At 32.3% G+C, this 22,140-nt stretch overlaps 2 protein-coding genes across 2 annotated transcripts in view; one reads left to right on the top strand and one right to left on the bottom strand.

The window, feature by feature from the left end:
- The window catches only part of LOC111049781, a 32,300-nt gene extending 25,292 nt beyond the window's left edge, over positions 1-7,008 (bottom strand). Inside the window, exons 1-4 of the mRNA XM_039437307.1 lie at positions 6,735-7,008; positions 5,688-5,835; positions 1,585-1,774; positions 1,013-1,148 (exon numbers count right to left, since the gene is read on the bottom strand). Of these exons, the coding sequence (XP_039293241.1) occupies positions 1,013-1,148; positions 1,585-1,774; positions 5,688-5,835; positions 6,735-6,821 (561 nt within the window). The 5' untranslated portion in view covers positions 6,822-7,008. The remainder of the gene's footprint in view (positions 1-1,012; positions 1,149-1,584; positions 1,775-5,687; positions 5,836-6,734) is intronic.
- Positions 7,009-7,745: 737 nt separating this feature from the next.
- Positions 7,746-22,140, top strand: part of LOC111049777 — a 100,248-nt gene continuing 85,853 nt past the window's right edge. Inside the window, 1 exon segment of the mRNA XM_039438433.1 lies at positions 7,746-8,990. Coding sequence (XP_039294367.1) covers positions 8,138-8,990 — 853 coding nt within the window. The 5' untranslated portion in view covers positions 7,746-8,137.

The raw sequence follows: 22,140 nt of genomic DNA on the forward strand, positions 1-22,140 counted from the left end.
GGAAAATGAAACGAAAATACGAGGTTTTTGGGACACTATGTATCTAGCACAAGGAAATTTTGCATGAAAAATTGATTCTGAACTTCTTTCATGTATCCAAATAATAATACATTGAAAAATCAGAAATACAGTATACATTGCAAGCACCAATTTATTTAGTGATTGGACTAATAATCTGAACTGATCAGGATGGCAATTGCATATAAAATAATTATAATTTCGAATTATAAATATAATATAAAAAATAATTAATTATATGGAATATAATTAATATTTTTAATTATAATTTAATTATTAATTAAATGAGATTATTCTAAGCTCTCTTTCTTCATTATTAAGTGCTCAGTTACAATTTTTCAAAAACGAGTTAAATTTTTGGAAAAAAACGAAAATTGGTGCAAGTTCCATTTTTTAACGATTAAATCTTCCGATGATAGTATTATTTTAATTCATGATTCAAAATCCAAGAAGAAGAAGAAGAAGACACTGAAAAGGACGTATTATTTATATCAGATATACTATTATAGTACCTATATAAGGTGTTAAAAAATTAATACTGGTGCTTCAACACGTTGTAATATTATTTTATCACATCAAACTTACAGCCTCAAGTTATACTGTAGGTCTATATCAAATAAAAGAGTAACTCTAATGCCCGGTTGCACTAAAGCCTGTTAAATTTCAACATCGATTAAATGCACAAGAACCAATCAGAGAAGCCTCTTCTCAAAAAGTCCCCTGTGATTGGATCTCGTGAGATTAGAATTTGACAGGTTTCTGTGCAACTGGGCCAAACATTTTTGTTTCTGGCATCAGTGATTTTTCAAGCACTTTTTACTGAAAGTGTCCAGAACTTGAATAATTTTTACACTGAATTTCTAATTCCTTCTTCTCGTGACAGCTCTAGTGGAAAATAATGAATTAATTTAGACATGTATCGTCTGTTGTGGAATCTAGTAGACTAGTAGTAGGCCTATATAAAATAATAATTCTATTTTAGACAAAAACTTACAACATAAGTCTTTCCGGGCTCACAGTTCAAGAAAAGCACCGAATAAGGCTCCACCTCAAATACAATTACTGGTGATTTTGGTATTTTTTCATGCCCAGCATGCTGCTCATACAATTTTGAACTCTCTGATTCTTGTCTGAAAATAGTTTTGAAGATCTTTAATACAGAATGACAATGGTATTTCCATGCAATTGATTTTAGTCACTAGATTTCGAGCTATCAAATAACTTCTAAATACATTATTGTTATCATTATTTTATACTAGCAGGTGACCCGTGCTCCACAAGGATCTATTTTAAAACTTGACAAACAGAAAATGGTACAAACATAAAGGAAAGAACTGGCTTATACACGTACGGGATTGGAAAATTATGTTTGATGCATCATCACGTCTGAACTACTCAACTGATTAACTTGAAATATTTTGCATATAGATCCTTAATTAACCGAGGATGGTTATAGGCCTATTTTAATTCTTCAAGATTCCACTCGGTCAAGTGCTTGGTGTATTTTTACTAAAATTATAAATTTTATTGTCAGTTTAAAGTGATAGTTTAAAACTTGGATCTTACATTTTGTTGTCGAGCGTATTTGATGCTATTGGGCAAATGCAGTGTGCTTTGAACAGTTTCACTGGAGATTTGTTCCTCTGACATTTTTTATTAGAATCACAAAATGGTTCAAATTTCATTTTATCACATCCTGAATCATTGTATACGTTAGTTCGTGAACCGACAAATCTGGTTTCGTTCTCTTCTACATCTGAAATAAAATTTATTACCGTACATTCAATCCTGATTTGTAGAAAATTGTGTCGTAGAAAATGCTAATAAAGCATTGGACGAATTCATAAGATATTTTACTAAAAATAATCGTAATTAATTATGTGCTTACGAACCAGCTTACCGATTTTATTAGAACTAGAATTATAATACAGTAAGTTACTTGCAATATTTGTCTATAAGTTGCCTAGAAATAAATTTATAAATATTATTGACCGAACAAAGTGAGGTCTAAGATTCAAGTCGACGGTTTGGCATTTATCTTAATGTTTAAATGTTCAAATGTTTAAATGTTAAATGTTAAATGTTTAAATGTTTAAATGTTTAATGTTTAAATGTTTAAATGTTTAAATGTTTTAAATGATTAAATGTTTAAATGTTTAAATGTTTAAATGTTTAAATGTTTAAATGTTTAAATGTTTAAATGTTAAATGTTTAAATGTTTAAATGTTTAAATGTTTAAATGTTTAAATGTTTAAATGTTTAAATGTTTAAATGTTTGAAATGTTTAAATGTTTAAATGTTTAAATGTTAAATGTTTAAATGTTTAAATGTTTAAATGTTTAAATGTTTAAATGTTTAAATGTTTAAATGTTTAAATGTTTAAATGTTTAAATGTTTAAATGTTTAAATGTTTAAATGTTTAAATGTTTAAATGTTTAAATGTTTAAATGTTTAAATGTTTAAATGTTTAAATGTTTAAATGTTTAAATGTTTAAATGTTTAAATGTTTAAATGTTTAAATGATTAAATGTTTAAATGTTAATATGTTGCGCATTTACGGCGAAACGCGGTAATAGATTTTCATGAAATTTGACAGGTATGTTCCTTTTTTAATTGCGCGTCGTCGTATATACAAGGTTTTTGGAAATTTTGCATTTCAAGGATAATATAAAAGGAAAAAGGAGCCTCCTTCATAGGCCAATATTAGAGTAAAAATGAGACTATAGAATTATTCATCATAAATCAGCTGACAAGTGATTACACAGATGTGTGGAGAAGCCAGTCTATTACAGTATTTGTATAAGGTCTATAGTTTCAATCAAAGACCTTGAAGAGGTCAAAATGTTAATAACTTAATCCTTATGGATTCTATTAGATTGAAAGCAAGTTGACAAACACACATGTTCATCATGTGTATGATAAGTTATGTTCATTCTAATATAATCTATAAGGATTGAGTTATTAACATTTTGTTAATAAATTTGGTCTAATCGCAGCTTTAAGGTATTTGGTTTCAATATTTTGTTCTGCAGTCATGGTATTATTATGCATGTCCATCAGTACCAATATTCTCACATTAGAAAAAACTAATTTAATAAGTGATTAAAAATAATCAAATTAACTAAATAATGCTGAAATTATAATATTTTTGTTTGAAAAAATTAATTTTCATTAGATGGAAAGATTATCACGGAACTGGATGAATATTATATAAATTCTGGAATAGAAATATTTTCTATTCATTGTTTAAATTAACATGAATATTAATAAATTATGGAATACAAATTCAAACGTGAACTGATTCTGTTAACATTTAAAACAGTTGACATCAGGTACTTGTGGATGAGAATTCTGCGTGAGGTCTACTGTTCACAGAACTACTAGTAATTATAAATTTTGACCCGCTCAACAACATACCTTCTACTGTATAAGTATTTTACTTAACTATACTTTACTTGCTCGTTATATGAAACTGCATCAAGGGAGCAACACTCATGCAGTATATGACACGTCAAAGTGTAATCTACTATATTAGGCTACTTATATCATTCACCTACCAAACTCAACAGTCAGGAAAACACAACCGATTTCACATAACAGTATAGTTCAAGACTTGTCAATTTATATAAAATCTACCAACAAAATCTAGAACACTCGTGAATAGCTATAATATTCAATTCAATTCTATTCTATTCAGAGATAAATTCCAAGAACCAAAAACTAGTATAAACGTTCCAAGAATATTTGTTGAGAGTTTAATGTTGATTTTTCTACTTATAGTTAGATTAATGTTATGAGTGGAAGTCAATCATAAAGTTAGAGTTAAGTTGGAGTGGAGATGATTGGACGGCAGTCATGGTATTATTATGCATGTCCATCAGTACCAATATTCTCACATTAGAAAAAACTAATTTAATAAGTGATTAAAAATAATCAAATTAACTAATAATGCTGAAATTATAATATTTTTGTTTGAAAAAATTAATTTTCATTAGATGGAAAGATTATCACGGAACTGGATGAATATTATATAAATTCTGGAATAGAAATATTTTCTATTCATTGTTTAAATTAACATGAATATTAATAAATTATGGAATACAAATTCAAACGTGAACTGATTCTGTTAACATTTAAAACAGTTGATATCAGGTACTTGTGGATGAGAATTCTGCGTGAGGTCTACTGTTCACAGAACTACTAGTAATTATAAGTTTTGACCCGCTCAACAACATACCTTCTACTGTATAGGTATTTTACTTAACTATACTTTACTTGCTCATCATATGAAACTGCATCAAGGGAGCAACACTCATACAGTATATGACACGTCAAAGTGTAATCTAAAGGTGCGTACAGACTCTCGCTCTGCTCCGCAACCGAACGTCACTCGAGCAGAGCGATTGATGATCGACCGGCGAGCAACAGTGGTTCGACCGGGGAACGCGAGAAGATCCAACATCTTCCGTAACGTTCATGATGGGTGCGTGGGCGGTCCGACTGTGGTTCGATGGTGGTACGAAGGCGGTACGAGGGCGGTACGAGGGAGGAGCGTGCTCGGTGCGGGTTGGAAGCACGAATATGTGTACGCAGCTTAATATATTAGGCTACTTATATCATTCACCTACCAAACTCAACAGTCAGGAAAACACAACCGATTTCACATAACAGTATAGTTCAAGACTTGTCAATTTATATAAAATCTACCAAAAAAAATCTAGAACACTCGTGAATAGCTATAATATTCAATTCAATTCTATTCTATTCAGAGATAAAATTCCAAGAACCAAAAACTAGTATAAACGTTCCAAGAATATTTGTTGAGAGTTTAATGTTGATTTTTCTACTTATAGTTAGATTAATGTTATGAGTGGAAGTCAATCATAAAGTGATTGGACGGCAGGGTTGCCAGTTCTCTATCTCCACAACCTTCTGTAGGCTATAGTAAATACGGTAGCTGATTCAATTCATCCAGGTAAATTTGATATACGGTAATATTAATTATTGTTTATAAAATAACATCATAGTACCATTTTTTTAAAGTTTCTTATATAAAATAACAAATGAAAAACACAAATATACGGTATGTTATATTATATTACAAAACTTTTAAAAAAGGGTACTATGATGTTATTTTATAAATAAAAATAAGTAGTCCTGAATACATTATAATTTTAATTATTGTTTATTTGCCTTCTTTTTGATAATGATCAATAATATATATTTTAAATCATGTAAAGATAATAGGCCTAATACTGTAATGAAATTTAATAATTATTATATATAAGTATTCATATTTATTCATAATATTAATTGTTGATTATAAAATAACATCATAGTGCCATTTTTTTAAGTTTCTTATATACAATAACAGATTAAAAACACAAATACAAATATTTCAGTAATATAAATATAATATGCAGAGTTAGAAAACAATAGCGAGCTGTATGTTTTGTCTAATAACACACAAATGCTATTCAGGTGCTGAATTTATAACGTGTGAATCTCAATAGATAGAATACTGTATAAGCTTTTCAAAATTCAAAACTTATGCCTTAAATCTAAAGCTATCTTAATAAAAATATTAATGAATTGATCAAGTATCAAGTAGTTTTGAATAAATAAAACAAATACATTTTCATTTTAGTTGAAGAAATAGATTTACTCACAACGCAAAAGTTCCTGTATTGAGGAGAAAGATTCTTTCGACTTGAATCCGTTAAATTCAATATTTCCAGATTGAGTTGATGCAATCGTTCCAATGGAAATTTTATTATAATCATCTTTTGACTCAAATTTAAAACTTTCTCGAAAAATCTGTAACGTTCATACAATTAAAACACAAAAGTAAAATTATAAACATATGGCTGTCGTTTTAACAGAGATAGCTAGAGTTGGCGGACTCAAACCTGCGCTATCTGCTATCTAGTCTGTTAATTTTTTTCTAACGTACCACTATAGCATTGAGTTAACACAGACTTAGCAAATAGCTGGAGTGAGCGAATAGCCTGACTTAGCCAGCTAACTTCAACATTGTGAATACCCCTAATATAGTATAGGCCTATTATTATTGCTGATTAAATAAGTAGGTACAGATAAATACAAATTATGGTTTGTAGTATGATTATATATTTTATTAGACAGCAATTCATTATTTTTTGTAACGTTTATACCCTGTTCTTTCCTGTACTATATATAGTAAATAGACCTTCAACTGTATTACTTTGCATGGATTGTTGAAGGAAATTTAATAAAGATTAAAAATAGAAATGAAATAAAAAATCTCAATATTTTTTTGAATTTAAAAAAAGGACCTGAGATTTTTATTTCTCTTTATATTACAAGTAGCCCTATACAGAAAAGAGACAAAGATTATTATTTTTGAAAAATATTGTTATCTATTTGCTATATAAGTACGGTACAAGTTTGCTACTTAAAATATTATTAAGTTAAATCAATTCTTGTAAAAAAATAATACCATGAAGAAAAGAGTAAGCTACTAACACTGTTTCAACAAAATTAATTATGAATAATTTAATATCATGTTAAAAAAGTGAAATTTATTTAAATAGTTCTACCTATTTTATAAGGACATTTTTTTACATTTTCTTGACGTGTCCCAGTGGGCTAGACTCGAGTGCTCCCTTTTCATGGACCTGATTAATTAAATACTAAAAATGCTATAATACATTTTGCTTTCATTATATAAAACTTACTTCAGGTTCACTTTCAAAATCTTTCAAATCTCCTATGTCTGAAATGACAGTTTGCCTGTTCGATCCCGTCTCGCTTGCTATTGACATTATTTTGCTGAAAATCCAGAGAGGAATAACTGCTACGGTACTGTAGCTATAAACTCAGTCTGTATTTAATAGAATATTACTTTCTGTTCATGACAAACATTACTGTAATTTTCAAATTCAACTTTTTTATTGGAAAATATATTTTTCATTGAATAGCTGAGCTCATGTAAAATTTTTTAGTACATTCTTCTTGTTGATAAGTATTGATTTGATTGCATATATGGATGCATTCAAACAAATTGCATGTGATTATAAAAAGAGCGCCCAAATTAATAGATATAGTACGGTACTTTCAATCCGTTCCAGGTTTTCAAGTTCTGGTAAAAAAGATCTTCTCTATGAGCTTATTCTTCAATAAAAGTAACTAATCAATCTTGAAAATTCAAAAGTAATGCAAAATATTTTAAGATAGCTATTTTCTTTGCAAATACATTTTTTATTGACTCCAGTCTCTAACCAATATAGGTAAGTTCAATTGTAATTACGGTAGTGTGTTCTAAGATTAAGATTTGAGGAAAATTAATAACAGGTTTGAAAATCCAAAACCAGCTAAGTTATTGAGTATTATTTTCAAAAACCAGGCGAAATTAAAAGCTATGTTTATCTGTTGTTTGTAAAGCAGGTCCACTATTGAAGCCAAACCAAATTCAAATTTAGCGCCTAAGCTAAAGTAGTTGGTAGACCTTTCCGTTCAAAGTAATGCATTATGGAAAAATTAACTGTAAAGCTATTCATCTATGAAATAAAGTTTAATAAATATGTTATATTGAAATATTGTTAAGATTTTGAATATTTTGTTATTATAAATAGAGACTATATTTTTAGTCAGAACCTGTGTCCGTACAGTGCTGCTAGTGACAGGCAATGTGGCGGTAGTCAGAACTAAAACCAGTCTGGTCACTTATCATGTGTTTCAGAGTAAAATCGTTATTCATTGCCATTCTTCGCCAGTAGTGTTGTGTGTTGGAGTGTCGAATAAAAATGGCGTAGATTGTTATGAGGTTATTAGCAGTTTGATGTGTGTTTTGTTGGTGGAATTGTGGTGGATTTAGTTGAGTGTTTTAGTGTGATATTGTTTGAGTTTGTTTGTTGTGCTGTGATGATTGGTGATGAGGTGGTGAAGATTGGAAGGCGATGATAAGTGGACCAGCTAGACGTCGGATGATTGTTTTGGTGCCGCAAGGGAGCCCAGAAGAGTGTCACAACACTGGCCACCTGTGCGATAACACAAGTCGGCCGAGATCATTCGTCGACAGCATCTGTCTGACAGAAAACGACAACAATTTTAGTGCCAGAATCGATCGCAGCCGAAACGAATGCCTCCCCTATTGACTTCCATGGAACACACCAAGCCTGCTTATGGGAGCACAATTGGCAGGGATGGATACCGATCAGGCACATCCTGTTCGATGGACCATCATAGTCGGCTGTCAGTGACTGGATATGGACACAACACATCCTCGTCGACAGCCGGTGATAGTTCGTTCTTCTCGCGAGGAAGCAGTGATGACTCCGGTAAAGGAACGACCCTCTTCTGCACGGCGTTGTACGACTACAAGGCTCAAGGCGAGGATGAACTTAGTCTGCACTGTGGCGAAACTGTGCAGGTTCTCTCCACTGATACGAAAATCTCGGGCGATGAAGGCTGGTGGACGGGGAAAATCGGTGACAAGGTCGGTATCTTCCCGGCCAACTTTGTTGCCGAAAATGTTGCCGAATCTTCGGCGTTGTCTGACATCATTCAAGACATCACGCCGAATGAGATCAACTTCAGTGAGCTGGTCTTGGAAGAAGTGATCGGTGTCGGTGGTTTTGGGAAAGTGTACCGAGGTTTGTGGAAAAACCAAGAGGTGGCCGTGAAAGCTGCGCGTCATGACCCCGACGAGGACATCAAAGAGACCCTGGAATCTGTGCGACAAGAAGCAAAACTGTTCTGGTTACTGAAACACGAGAATATTGTTTCGTTGGAGGGTGTGTGCCTGCAGATGCCGAATTTGTGCCTAGTGATGGAATACGCGCGAGGGGGGTCGTTGAACAGGGTGCTCTCAGGGAGGAAAATCAGACCTGATGTTCTTGTCGACTGGGCCATCCAGATTGCTCGCGGAATGGATTATCTCCACAACGGAGCTCCCATATCAATTCTACACAGGGACCTCAAATCATCAAACGGTGAGTTTTTCGCCATATTTTCTCTTTTTCATCCAGTTATACCAATTTCCGGTTATAGTTCCGTATCTGGTGTAGGCTTACCTACCTATTATCGAATATAGCATTATTAAGTTAGGCTTATACGATGATAATATTGTACATAGGCTATCAGAGTAGGCCTAGTTATGAGAAGATATAAGCCTACATATTATAGCAGAGACAAAATATACAAGGTATTCTTTTCCCTCTTGATTATAGATACCTTAGATACCTAAGACCGCCTTAACCGTTGTCGCAGATCAATCTCTATGTGTTCAGTCCCAAAATAATCTTAATATACTTGTGTTCATCAATATGCGTTGAAAGAAAAACTACAAACTCAATACAAAACACCTGTTAAGAAATTATGCTGTCCCACCCAAATTTCAACTAATAAATTTGCAGTCCTAAGGACCGGTCCTAGGTCACATTTATTAAATATAAAAAACTACTAAATCTCTAGGCTTGATGGTTTATTAGATTTAATAAATGTCCAAGAAACTGGGTTCTTGGGAACTATTTTATAGATTCACAAATTATAATTGTAGATAGCCTAAATATTCACATTAACGTCGCCTAGCCTATGATGTTTTAGTGTGTGGGCATCTTGTAGTTAGTTGATTCAAATATACAAAAATCTAACAAATTTTATTTTAAAAAATCACTAACTTATATAAGGTTGTATTGTATTCCTTTTAAATAGGTGGACTTTTTTGTTGAGGGTGATCCCCACATGAGCTCTTGGCTTGTGCGTTACGATAGTAATAGGAAGGATGATGATAATGATGAGAGATGAAAGGAAACACCGCTTTAAGTGTGTTCCAAACCAAATGGGAGGCGATTTTTCAACTCATGAAAATAATTATGCCTATATCTAGGCAGAATCAACTCCTGAAGTGTGTACCCGTATAATAAAGAGATGGAAGGGGTATTTAAAGTTAGGAAAAGAATGAATCAAACACATTATGAAATGCCACATAATTATATGAATAAATGAATCTAACCACCTTCTCTCTATGGTGATGGGTACCGACATTTTATCAGAGAAGCTAGGTCCTTATCTACCCTTTGCACTTGCAGTTATTAGGTAAATAAGTAAGTAAAAGTCAATGAGTTTTTATTTATGAAATATTCATAAGGGGTGAACAAGGAGTATCCTCCAACATATTACAAGGTCGTATCATATACAAGAAATTGTAAAAATTCCTCATATTGGTAAAACTTACTCTCAACTTAGTTGATTTGTCACTCTTCTACTATTCAAATTAGTATGCTGTGAAATATTAGAAAACACACAAAGTTTTCTTTGTTTCCAACGCTACTTGAACGTTAGAATAATAAAACCGGTGTAACTAGCTCTTAGGCCCGGTTGCACAAAAGCTGGTTAAATTTTAACCGTGATTAATTTCAGAAGAACCAATCATAGAAGGCCTTTTTTGAAAAGAAGGCTTCTCTGATAGCTCTGATTGGAAAAGAAGCCTTCTTTTCAAAAAAGGCCTTCTCTGATTGATTCTCCTGAAATTAATCACGGTTAAAATTTAACCGGGCCGTAGATTGTAGGATTACAGTATCCTTTCTAGGTTTCCAGAGTGAAATGTTATAGATATTTATGACCCGTCCTAATTTCCTAAATAGATGAAAAATAGAAACCACATTGATTAATGCATGATGATACTGAAACTGAATTTTTCTAGAGGGAACTATTGCTCAATCAATTTTATTTTGAGTCTTTCAGAATAGATACTATATTGAGTTGTAGTAATGAATGAAATAATTGTAAATTTGTGTAGGTTATTTGAATTTGATTTACCATCTGACGTTGTAATGCCTTTTGATGTTCTCTTTTGCTGCTACAATAAAACATTTATTTATTTAGGTGTTCTCATCTCTAGGGGCTCAAGCTGTACAGTTGTAAATTACAAAGGTACTCTTTGTAAATTGTTTTTTGTTGGGGATTAGATTTCTTCCCAATCTACTTCTAATGTATTTTCTATGTCTGATGTATATTTTAAGTTTGATGTAGGTCTATATTCCATACTTCAGAAATGTATGATGTATAATCAGTTTGTAACTTGATGTGTTAGAGTAGCCGGTGGCATGCCAAATGACCGATTCCCATTTGGTCGAAATTATTATTTTGTCGCAAAAGATCAAAAATTGAAGGATCCCAAATGATAGAATTGAAACTAGTACTTTCCCAAATGATCGAATCTAAATGATCGAAAAGTTTTAATAGTAATCCCATTTGGCCGAAAATTTCAGCTGTCGCAAAAGGTCGAAGATTTGATTTTCCCATCTGACCGATTCTCAAACAGTCGAATCCCATTTGATAAAAAAATGTTGTAGTTCGTCGCAATTGATCGAATCTCATCGGCTAGATGGGATTCGACCATATGGGAAAGTATACTCTTCGACCTTTTGGGATTCGGTCAGATGGGACCCCACGGAGTAGCCTAATAAAGTGGAAAATAAATAAATAAATTAATTTTATTGCTATTCAACTGATCATAGTTACAGACAACGTCATATTCTAATTTTAATTCAACACACAACAAATTCGAATTCAAATTCAATATCGAACACACCTACATCTTTATATAGATATAAAGTGATATCACTCAATAATGGGTTGAAAAAATGATGAATGGTAGTTAAAATTAGGTGGATTTTTTACAATATTCAAATAAGTAGCAATCCTGGTTCATTCTTTCATAAAAGCTTTCAGTCTTTTGAATTGATTCATTACCTTGTATTAAAATTCACTATGCAGTATTATAGAAACATAATGATATCCAATTTTATATTTTTTTCTCAATCTTACTATGGATTAGTTTCAAAAAGATACAAGAAATGATTTGTAGTAAACTAAATTGTCATAATATTGCCACTGAATTTTCAATAACAGTTTTGGGAGTGTGAAGACACAGTTTCTATAAAATTGCCATTCAGTTGAAATGTGTGATGAATAATCCATCCTTTCTAGTTTCTTTATAATTAATCATAAAAATTAGCAGCACGAGTCATCAAAGCCTATATCACTCTATAATATGGTGAAGGTTATCAATTATATTTTCACTCCAGAGCGGAAACGTGAAGCCTATTAAATTGTTTGATTCATACGTAAATTCCTGAAAATATTCTTAAAATAAAAAACTATTTTTTAATATTAAACGATGTTCTAATGAATGAAAGAAATTTTTCTATTATTACTACTACTTCCTAGTATAGTATAATAATACAGGAAGTACTTCTTCCTGTATAAGCTTGTTTAAGCCTCTAATTAGCAGTCGATTAGGAGTATCTTATTCAGAAAACTATATTATCATGATTTTCTACGAGGTGCCCTTCTTATCTCCCCAACTATAGTCTGAGAGATATTACTTTTAACACGGCTCTCACTCGAAGACAGAGAGCCCCGAAACTCTTTCCTTCATTAATCACTCCCACTACCTAACAGCATTCTCCATACTTTTGTGTGGATATCCAATTGTGCTTACTCCTCTCCACTACTCTGTCCATGCTACAAACTGTGCAAGGAGAAACTGGTTTCCACTCTTCATGTTAAAAGTAATATCTCTCGGACTATAATTAGAAAGATTAAAATAAATCTCAGATTAAAATTAAATCTTATGTATTTGTATAAATTTTAAAATTTCGAATTTAACAATGTAATTGGGTGATTCCCATTATGTTTTCCTCATTTAAAAATTTCTCAATTATGTCAGTTTGTGGTGATGATTGGCTCATTTAGTTAGATTATTTGGGAAGGAACCGTTTTTAGCTGTGTCTGTGAAATTATTTACCAATCGTTTCTATGGTTTGTTGTTATTAAATAAAGGAATAACTGAATAAAATAGTATTAAATATTCAAATACATTAATTTATTTACTGTAGGTATTAAGGCTGTGCAAAGGCTAAAAATAAACTTTCTATTGGTGATATTTTTCAAAGTTTTCCAATTTGTATATCATCAAGCTATCAAAATAAAAAAATTTTCTCAGGAAAACATTTTTTCCGATCATTACTTTTTGAGATATGAGCGCCTAAAGTTTAAATTTTTGTGACAACATTTCAAATTTGGTAAGAGATAAATCCATGAGATTTAGAGGATTGATTCTTCATGGTAGGCTATAGTTGATCTATTAAAACAAAAATTTCTGAAAATATCAATTTTTAATAGTTATTCAATTTACAAAAAATAACTCAACAAAAAAGTTATTTTTGGTCATTTTTAGTAAATTGGATAACTTAATCAAAAATTGATATTCTCAGAAAATTTTTGTTTTACTAGATCAACAATACCATGAAGAATCATTCCTCTAAATTTCATGGATTTATCTCTTACCGGGTTTGAAATGTTCTGTCCCGAAAATTTAAACTCGGGGCGCTCATATATCAAAAAGTAATGATCGGGGAAAAAAATGTTTTCCTGAGAAAACTTTTTTATTTTGATAGCTTGATGATATACAAATCGAAAAACTTCGTAAAATATCACCAGTAGAAAGTTCAATTTTAGCCTTTGCACAGCCTCAAGTATAAATTATGAATAGAAGAAAACAGACTCAATCCAAAAATGTTTGTCTCCCCAATTATCTTAAAAAATGACTTATAAAGATATAATATATTATGAAATTGTAATATTGTATATTTTATGTAATATTGGAGATGTTGGAATATATGTAAACGATTAGTTGCATTTATCAGAATAGCCGGCCTATTGCCTGAAGATAGAGATAACTCGGGCAATCTAACTCTCTCTTTGTCAATAATGGAGAACAATACTGTTTGAGAATCAACATCAGTAATATAACTGATAAGAAGCCCTGTGTTTTACAGGCCCAGTATCTACTCCATTATGGCCTTATGTAAACATTTACTGTCAAGAAAGTCATTGATTTAGTGATGACTTGTAGAGAAGAGTGGGACAGATCAAAGGAGTAGTAGAGAGAAGTATTGAGTAGTATGTGAGGAAAGAGAGAGAGAGGATGTGAGAGAGTACTTGCTACTACTTACTAGCAACTACTTACTACTACTAGTACTACTTACTACTACTTACTACTAGCTACTACTTACTACTTACTAGTAGTACTTTATTTATGTAGATTACAATATATACTGGTTATACACTTATATACAATAGCTTACAATACAGCAAAATTATAGATGAATTTACATATTATAGACTAAGAAAATAATTATTGAACTGTATATTATATGAAAAAGCAATTTGTAATATAATAACTATAGATAATTATATTGTTATGTATCTACATAAATTGGCGGAGCTTTGGACATATCAATGTCCATTCTTCGGAAAGAATATTAAAAATATCCTTCCCACTAACTCTCTACCAAAAGAGAGAGAGAAAGAGTACTCACTGTTTAGATTTAGAACACAGACTAAATAAACAAAGGCTTAGATAAATATAGGGGATAAATATGTGATTTATGTGATTTAGAGTCCAAGCCCACATTTCTAGATGCAACTAAACGAATATAATAAAAATCTATTTTATTTTTGTATAAACAAATAGTATAGTTTACAGTGAATCCAGGTGCTTGGTTAGATCATTCTCATTAGGATTAAAATTTAAAAATCGAAGTAGGCTACCCTTTTTTAAATTGCTTATTCACAACATGTTTCGGCCATTATGCCATTATCAAGTATTAAATTCAATTATCAGTCTCATTGTATAGTGTAGAGTAGTCAAACCTCACTATCTTAGGTATAAAAAAAGAAAAACAACTAAGAAATGTTTTCTGTAATAATTCTGATCAATCGATAAAACTTTAATTAAAATTTTCGTACATAGGCTACCGAAATAGTTATTTGTGCAACTAGTGCGCAAAGTGACAGTTTGCTGCACCGAAAGAAACGTTTACGCCCGAGCCGTAGGCGAGGGCGGAATGGTTTCTTGAGTGCAGCAGAGGAACTTTGCGCACGTATTTCACATTAAGTTTTTCCTACAGTTACCATTGAATATGAAAAGTGGGTAATTATGGGTAAAATTGCCTGAAATGCATCAAATGATTTTCTGTGTGATTTTATTATTGATAAAAACCTTAATCCTAAAATCCTAAAGTCCTCGTTGTCCTCGGTTATAATATATAATGAATAATAATTAGCGCGTTGTGCTTCGTTGCACCTCTGCTCACTATAGCAGCCACAGCAGTCACTGTTACCAACTTCATTTTGATTTTGCTGCACTGTTGCTCCATATAACCTACTAAGTATTTTGCGTTGCCATGTTGCAAATCTGGAGTGCAGAAAAATTTTTCCCGCACTAGAGCGGAAAAGTGATTCTTTGCGTTCTGTAATCAGTGCAGCAATGGCCACTTTTCAACGTAACTGTAGGAAAAAAATATTTTGTAGATATCTTAGAATTCTGGAGGATCTCTGAAGGCTTGATGGGCTGAATATTACTATAAATAATTTTCTGAAGGCTAAATATTAAATTGCAATTGCAATACCAACATTACTTTCGTAATATTTTATTTTTGTTTCTTCAATAAAACTCATATCTAGAGTCTCTGAAGGCTTTGTGTGAATTTATAAAATTATACTGCTTCCTTAATCTCCAATATTTTAACTTTACTCTGAATATAACAAGTGGCTTGGATAAAATAGCCACGTTGCCAAACTGTGCGATATAGTTATTGTGCAACCCTCCATCGACTGGGTGTCAAATTGAATATTGCATTTTTTTAAATGTATAATGTATCAGGGCTCTCTCTTGTATTTATAAAATAGAATTATAGTATATTGATTACCGAAACTAGTAGTAGTACATTGTAATTTGTATGGTTGTTTTATTATTTTATTAATTTTAAACGGTATTATAATTATATTTTACGAATATTGTATATTCAATCATATTGGAGAACGTCGTCATTTTGCACAATTTGGCAACGCGGATATTTTGCACTAGTCTCAACTTGTTTTAAAACAGAATATAGTTTCTTTTTCAATATTCATATTCATTTCAAGGGTTGTATTTCAAATTTTCCAGTATTTAATCTGTTTATCTCTATGGTTTTCAATAACAGTTTTATCAAGTTAGCAAAAATGGTAAAAATGAACAAATCCCTCCAGTTACTTTCACTTATTTTAATAAAAGAAAATGTGGTAGGAATAAGATTATTGTTCACAAATCATCAGAAATCTGTCAGGCATTAAAGCATTGATCTTGGACTTTCAACTCTCACTAAATTCGAATTGCAAAATTGATAATTTTTTCTGTTTCTGCCGAAATTTCCATCATGTTCGGATTTGTTGCAAAGTATGGCCAATCTATTTTCACGCGTGTTGACTTCTTCACTCTTTGTAGATAGTGTTTAGAGTTTCTTTATTAAAATGCAAAAAACTTTATTTGTAGGCCTATTTATGTTTTTATTTTATGTTCATTTGTATACACTCTCCTTTTGTCAGTTCAATTGACTCAGTAACGATTCCAATGTGAAATACAGGATTTGTAGAAATTAATAGTGTAAAATATGAATAAAAGTAAGAAAATAGTTCTCTTTGTGTCTCTTTCTTGACAAATTAAAAGAAGTAAGTTTGTATGGCTTTCTGATGCTGGAGAGTCCCTTTCGAGAAGTTCCCACCTTACCTGAGTATATAATTTGGCCATTTTTAAAATAATATCATAGCACCATTTTTACTTTCCTTGCCCTATTACCATAGGTAAGGAAAGTATTGCTTTCCGAAAAAAAATTAAGGTACCCCAATTTCTAAATTTCTATACGTTTCAAAGTCCCCTGAGTCCAAAAAACTTGTATGTGTGTGTGTGTGTGTGTGTGTACACGATATCTCATCTCCCAATTAACGGAATGACTTGAAATTTGGAACTTAAGGTCCTTACACTATAAGGATACGACACGAACAATTTCGATCAAATGCAATTCAAGATGGCGGCTAAAATGGCGAAAATGTTGTCAAAAACAGGGTATTTCGTGATTTTCTCGGAAACGGCTCCAACGATTTTGATCAAATTCATACTTAAAATAGTCATCGATAAGCTCTATCAACTGCCACAAGTCCCATATCTGTAAAAATTTCAGGAGCTCCGCCCATCAATGCAGATAGATTCCCAATTATCAGGCTTCAGATACAATTGAAACAAAAAAAATCAAGTGGAGTAGATTGAGCATGAAAATCTCTACAATTAATGTTCAGTAACATTTTCACCTGAAATTGAAAATAAGCTTCAAATTCGAGAAAATGTGATTATTCAATTGCAAATTATTGTTGATTCTATTAAATCATTCACTATGAAGAGATAGACCTCATGTGTGTCTCCAGCGTTATTGCCCTGTCACCAGCTGGCTCAAATCTTTGAATAGTTAACTTGAGATGCGCGGGAACACTAGCGTCAGGTGATCAATTTTCATAACGGCAAGGAAAAGTTGTGTGAGTGCGCCACACCAGATTTTTTTGAAAAGCTTTTAATATAAAATACATACTTTCAAGAAGATAATTTTGGCCAATTAGATTTAAGATTTATACTAAAATTTGTATTTATGTTTCTGATCAGACAGTAACTGTAAAAAATTTTTTTTTGATCTAGCGAAGTGAGGTCTAAGATTGAAGTCGACGGTTTGGCATTTCTCTTAATGTTTTAATGTTTAGGCTATATGTTGTGCATTTACGGCGAAACGCGGTAATAGATTTTCAAGAAATTTGACAGGTATGTTCCTTTTTTAACTGCGCGTCGACGTATATACAAGGTTTTTGGAAATTTTGCATTTCAAGGATAATATAAAAGGAAAAAGGAGCCTTCTTCATACGCCAATATTAGAGTAAAAATCAGACTAGTATAGAATTATTCATCACTAGCCGTCAGGCTCGCTTCACTCGCCATATCCGTCTAGCCAGGGGGCTCCGCCCCCTGGACCCCCGACTGGATCGTCCGGGAACGAGATCAGCAGGCTCGCTTCGCCCGCCTGCATTTTTCATTTGAGCATTTTTATCATATGTTAGGACAATCCAGTCGGGGGTCCAGACTAAACGTCTGGCTAAACGGATATGGCGAGCTAAGCGAGCCTGACGGCTAGTAATATAATATTCCCAGGATTGAAGTAGCAGTGCCCAATCAATTTTTCCGCGATAAATGCATTTAAATCTTCAACTTGGTGCCAACCTAACAAAGTCAACTCAACTTAATGCCAACCTAACAAAATTATTAATTTAGTTGCCAGTTAACAACTGTTTCGAAGTGGTACTCTATCTAGATTATAGTTCTATAGTAACATATGATATGGAAATTTCAATTATAATTAAGAGATTGGGAGAAGAAGAATATACATGCTAAAAGACGTACTTTAAACCCTTAAAAACAACCCTTAGAGTTGAAATTATGTCAAAAGATTTCTTAGTGCGCCTCTAAAGGGCCAACTGAACATACCTACCAAATTTGAACGTTTTTGGTCCGGTAGATTTTTAGTTATGCGAGTGAGTGAGTGAGTCAGTCAGTCAGTGAGTGAGTGCCATTTCGCTTTTATATATATATAGATAAATCAGCTAACAAGTGATTACACAGATGTGTGGAGAAGCCAGTCTATTGCTGTATTTCCATAAGGTCTATAGTTTCAATCAGGTACTTGTGGATGAGAATACTGCGTGAGGTCTACTGTTCACAGAACTACTAGTTATGAAGGCTTGAAAAGGTATTATAATGAAAAATTTGTATTTTGTGATATGATTTTCTATATTTGGGTGTATTCCCTTCCCCCCACTACTAAATTTGAAAATTCCTAAGGAATCCTGTTCAGAATTAATTGTTCTTTCACGTGATGTGTGGTTTTTCATTTTTACTAGAAAAAGAGTCAAGTTGTATAGGGTGAAAGTGGTGGGTTTGCATAATTTTGAAAAAACCCTTAAAAATACTCCTTTTTTGAAAATTCGTAGCTCGTGAACCAAAAATGGTAGAGTCCTGCGCAACGACTCAATTTATTGGAAATTTATTCACTTTAATTTTGTCAATAATAATTTTCCCTGAAAAACTCAAGGTTTTCGAGATTGAATGGAAAAATTGAAGAAAGTCCGAAATTTTGGGAGTTTTGGTGGTAAAGCCGCCCTCTGGCGTGTCAGCAAATTTCAGTTTCGAATTCAGCGCCCCAAAATACATTTAGAACCGTCGGGAAAAATTCTTTCGGGGATGTTTCCTGAAAAACGACCATTTGAATGGACTAGCCCATTATTAAAAGTTTGTGGGAAAGAATCAACAAGATTCTAAATGATTCTTTTCTTTTTCGTGTTCATAATGACACTTGAGATCCTCAGTCATCAATAATTCATCCATTGAAATAGATACTATTATCTCTATCTCATTGAATTTATCAATCTGAAAATTACCCAGAATTAGCTCAATTTAATTTTGTTAGATTAGTGAATCAAATTTGAAATTTTCGAGAGCTTTTTTCCTGTTGAGATTATCTATCATCCACAGCCGAATATCTATCTTTCATTTTGACATCCGTCTTTTGGAAAGCCATTTACAGTACTTTGATAATTCGATTTATTCAGTCGTAATTTATTTACACTGTATTCATGTTAACCCGTGCGTCTAATTTGGTAGCCTATAATTAATGAAAAATTGATGGTACAGAATTGATATAAGCTTTTACAAATAAAGATTTATTTCCGAAAGATATCAGTCAAATTCATGAATAATTATATTCTATTAAATTATACAATAATCGATCCAAATGCAAACATTTTCTACAGTCATAGAACCTACTGAATTCCCAAGTATCTTTCATATTTCATTCAAATTTTCTTTTTTTATCAATCCAGGTGTGATTTGTATTCAATTTCTATTAAATCTAGTCACTTGAAATTAAAGTAATTTCATTTGAATGCCAGAAGTTCAGAACTATAGACCTACTGGGGAAAGAGATGTAGAAGGCCTGGTTAATAATATCAATCCAAAAAATAGGTTATGTTAACGCTTCATGATTTTTGTACAATTTGGCGTCCAAAATATTTAAACAAGTAGTATTATTAATATATTTTCAAATTGATCTATTCATGCATTCCATTTGTAAAAATTTGTATTGTACATATTTTTTAGGAAAAAGTATATTATTAAGGAAAAATTGATGTCTCAAAATCTCTTGAAATATCCAGAATCGACTTCCATTTTTATTCGTAGTTACACACTTTTAGTCGGCGAAATTTAATTCGAAATCCTATTATATTAAGCGAGCAATTTCTGTATTTATATTTTTGGTTATTTCTATATGTGGTTATTTATGTTTAACGGATCTCGAAAACGGCTCTAACGATTTTCACGAAATTTGGAACATAATAGGTTCATGATATAAAGATTCGATTGCACTAGGTCTCATTCTTTGGAAAACTCGTTGAACGACTTTAAAAGGATAATTCATCCTTGGCTGAAACAGCTGTGGATATTGAAAAAAAGAGTGAGTATGTGAAAAATCAAAATATCGCATCCCCGAAATTCATAAGATTGCATATAGCCAGCTGTGAAATATGAACACGATCATTTTAGAGAATTGTGTCCTGTTTATCAATAAATAAAAATAACGAGCGAAGCTCGGTGCCCTGATATTGAATCTTTAACCAGTGTAATGATGAATGGATTCAGGCACATATTTGTGAAATATTCCCAAGAACTTCCCTAACCAAGCACGTTTCAGTTGTCTAAAGCTGCGTTCACACCAAAGCTATTAACAAAATGTTAATAACTTAATCCTTGTAGATTCTATTAGATTGAACGGAACTTGACAAACACTTGATGTTCATCATGTGTATGATAAGTTATGTTTAATCTAATAGAATCTTCTTCTTCTTCTTCTTCTTCTTCTCTTCTTCTTCTTCTTCTTCTTCTTCTTCTTCTTCTTCTTCTTCTTCTTCTCTTCTTCTTCTTCTTCTTCTTCTTCTTCTTCCTTCTTCTTCTTCTTCTCTTCTTCTTCTCTTCTTCTTCTTCTTCTTCTTCTTCTTCTTCTTCTTCTTCTTCTTCTTCTTCTTCTTCTTCTTCTTCTCTTCTTCTTCTTCTTCTTCTTCTTCTTCTTCTGAAATTAAGTTATTAACATTTTGTTAATTGACCGAACGAAGTGAGGTCCAAGATTCAAGTCGACGGTTTGGCATTTCTCTAATAGATTTTCATGAAATTTGACAGGTATATTCCTTTTTTAATTGCGCGTCGACGTATATACAAGGTTTTAGGAAATTTTGCATCTCAAGGATAATATAAAAGGAAAAAGGAGCCTCCTTCATATTGGAGTAAAAATCAGACTATAAAATTATTCATCATAAATCAGCTGACAAGTGATTACACAGATGTGTGGAGAAGCCAGTCTATTGCTGTATTTCCATAAGGTTTATAGTTTCAATCAGGTACTTGTGGATGAGATACTGCGTGAGGTCTACTGTTCACAGAACTACTAGTAGCTTTGTTGTAAACGCATCTTAACATATTCATGAACAGTAGTCCAATGATTTCAGAGCCCATATTCATGTGTTGTGGTAGTCTTTCTTCACCGGTGTATGAATAGTCCCATTGAAACTTATAGGAATAATATTCTCACTGTTCCCGTCACGTTCATTGATACTACTGATACGTGGATATCCAGCTTTAAATTCTCTCTACTTAGCACTTAGCATTGACGTTAGCATTGCTATTTTTCCCCCGTGCATTTAAATTTTCTCTGGCATTTTCTTCACTTTTAATTCTCCAGCTTTTAATTCTCACTACTTAGCATTGACGTTAGCATTGCTATTTTTCCGCCGTGCATTTAGATTTTCTCTGGCGTTTTCTTCACTTATGTCCTCTAAATACACTAGACAAGCCTTCTCAAGTTGAACCAGGTGCAGTGAGACTCACCTCAAACTGTCAGCATTGGAAGAATGGGAAGCATTGACGTTATATGAAAGGAATACTGACAGTTGATAAGTGAATTAGCCCACTGTTTTCCAGTCTTATTACTTCAGTTGTTGTTTTTTACTTCATTTTCCAGTTATCTTTGTTTACCGGTTTTCACGTGGTTCCCCTCTTGTTCTTCTTCTTCCTACTCCTCATCTTCCTCCTCCTCCTCATCCTCATTCTCTTCCTCCTCCTCCTTCTGTTGTTTTGTACTTCATTTTCCAGTTATCTTTGTTTACCGG

Source organism: Nilaparvata lugens, chromosome 11, assembly GCF_014356525.2.
Source record: "Nilaparvata lugens isolate BPH chromosome 11, ASM1435652v1, whole genome shotgun sequence".
NCBI classification, from domain to species: domain Eukaryota; kingdom Metazoa; phylum Arthropoda; class Insecta; order Hemiptera; family Delphacidae; genus Nilaparvata; species Nilaparvata lugens.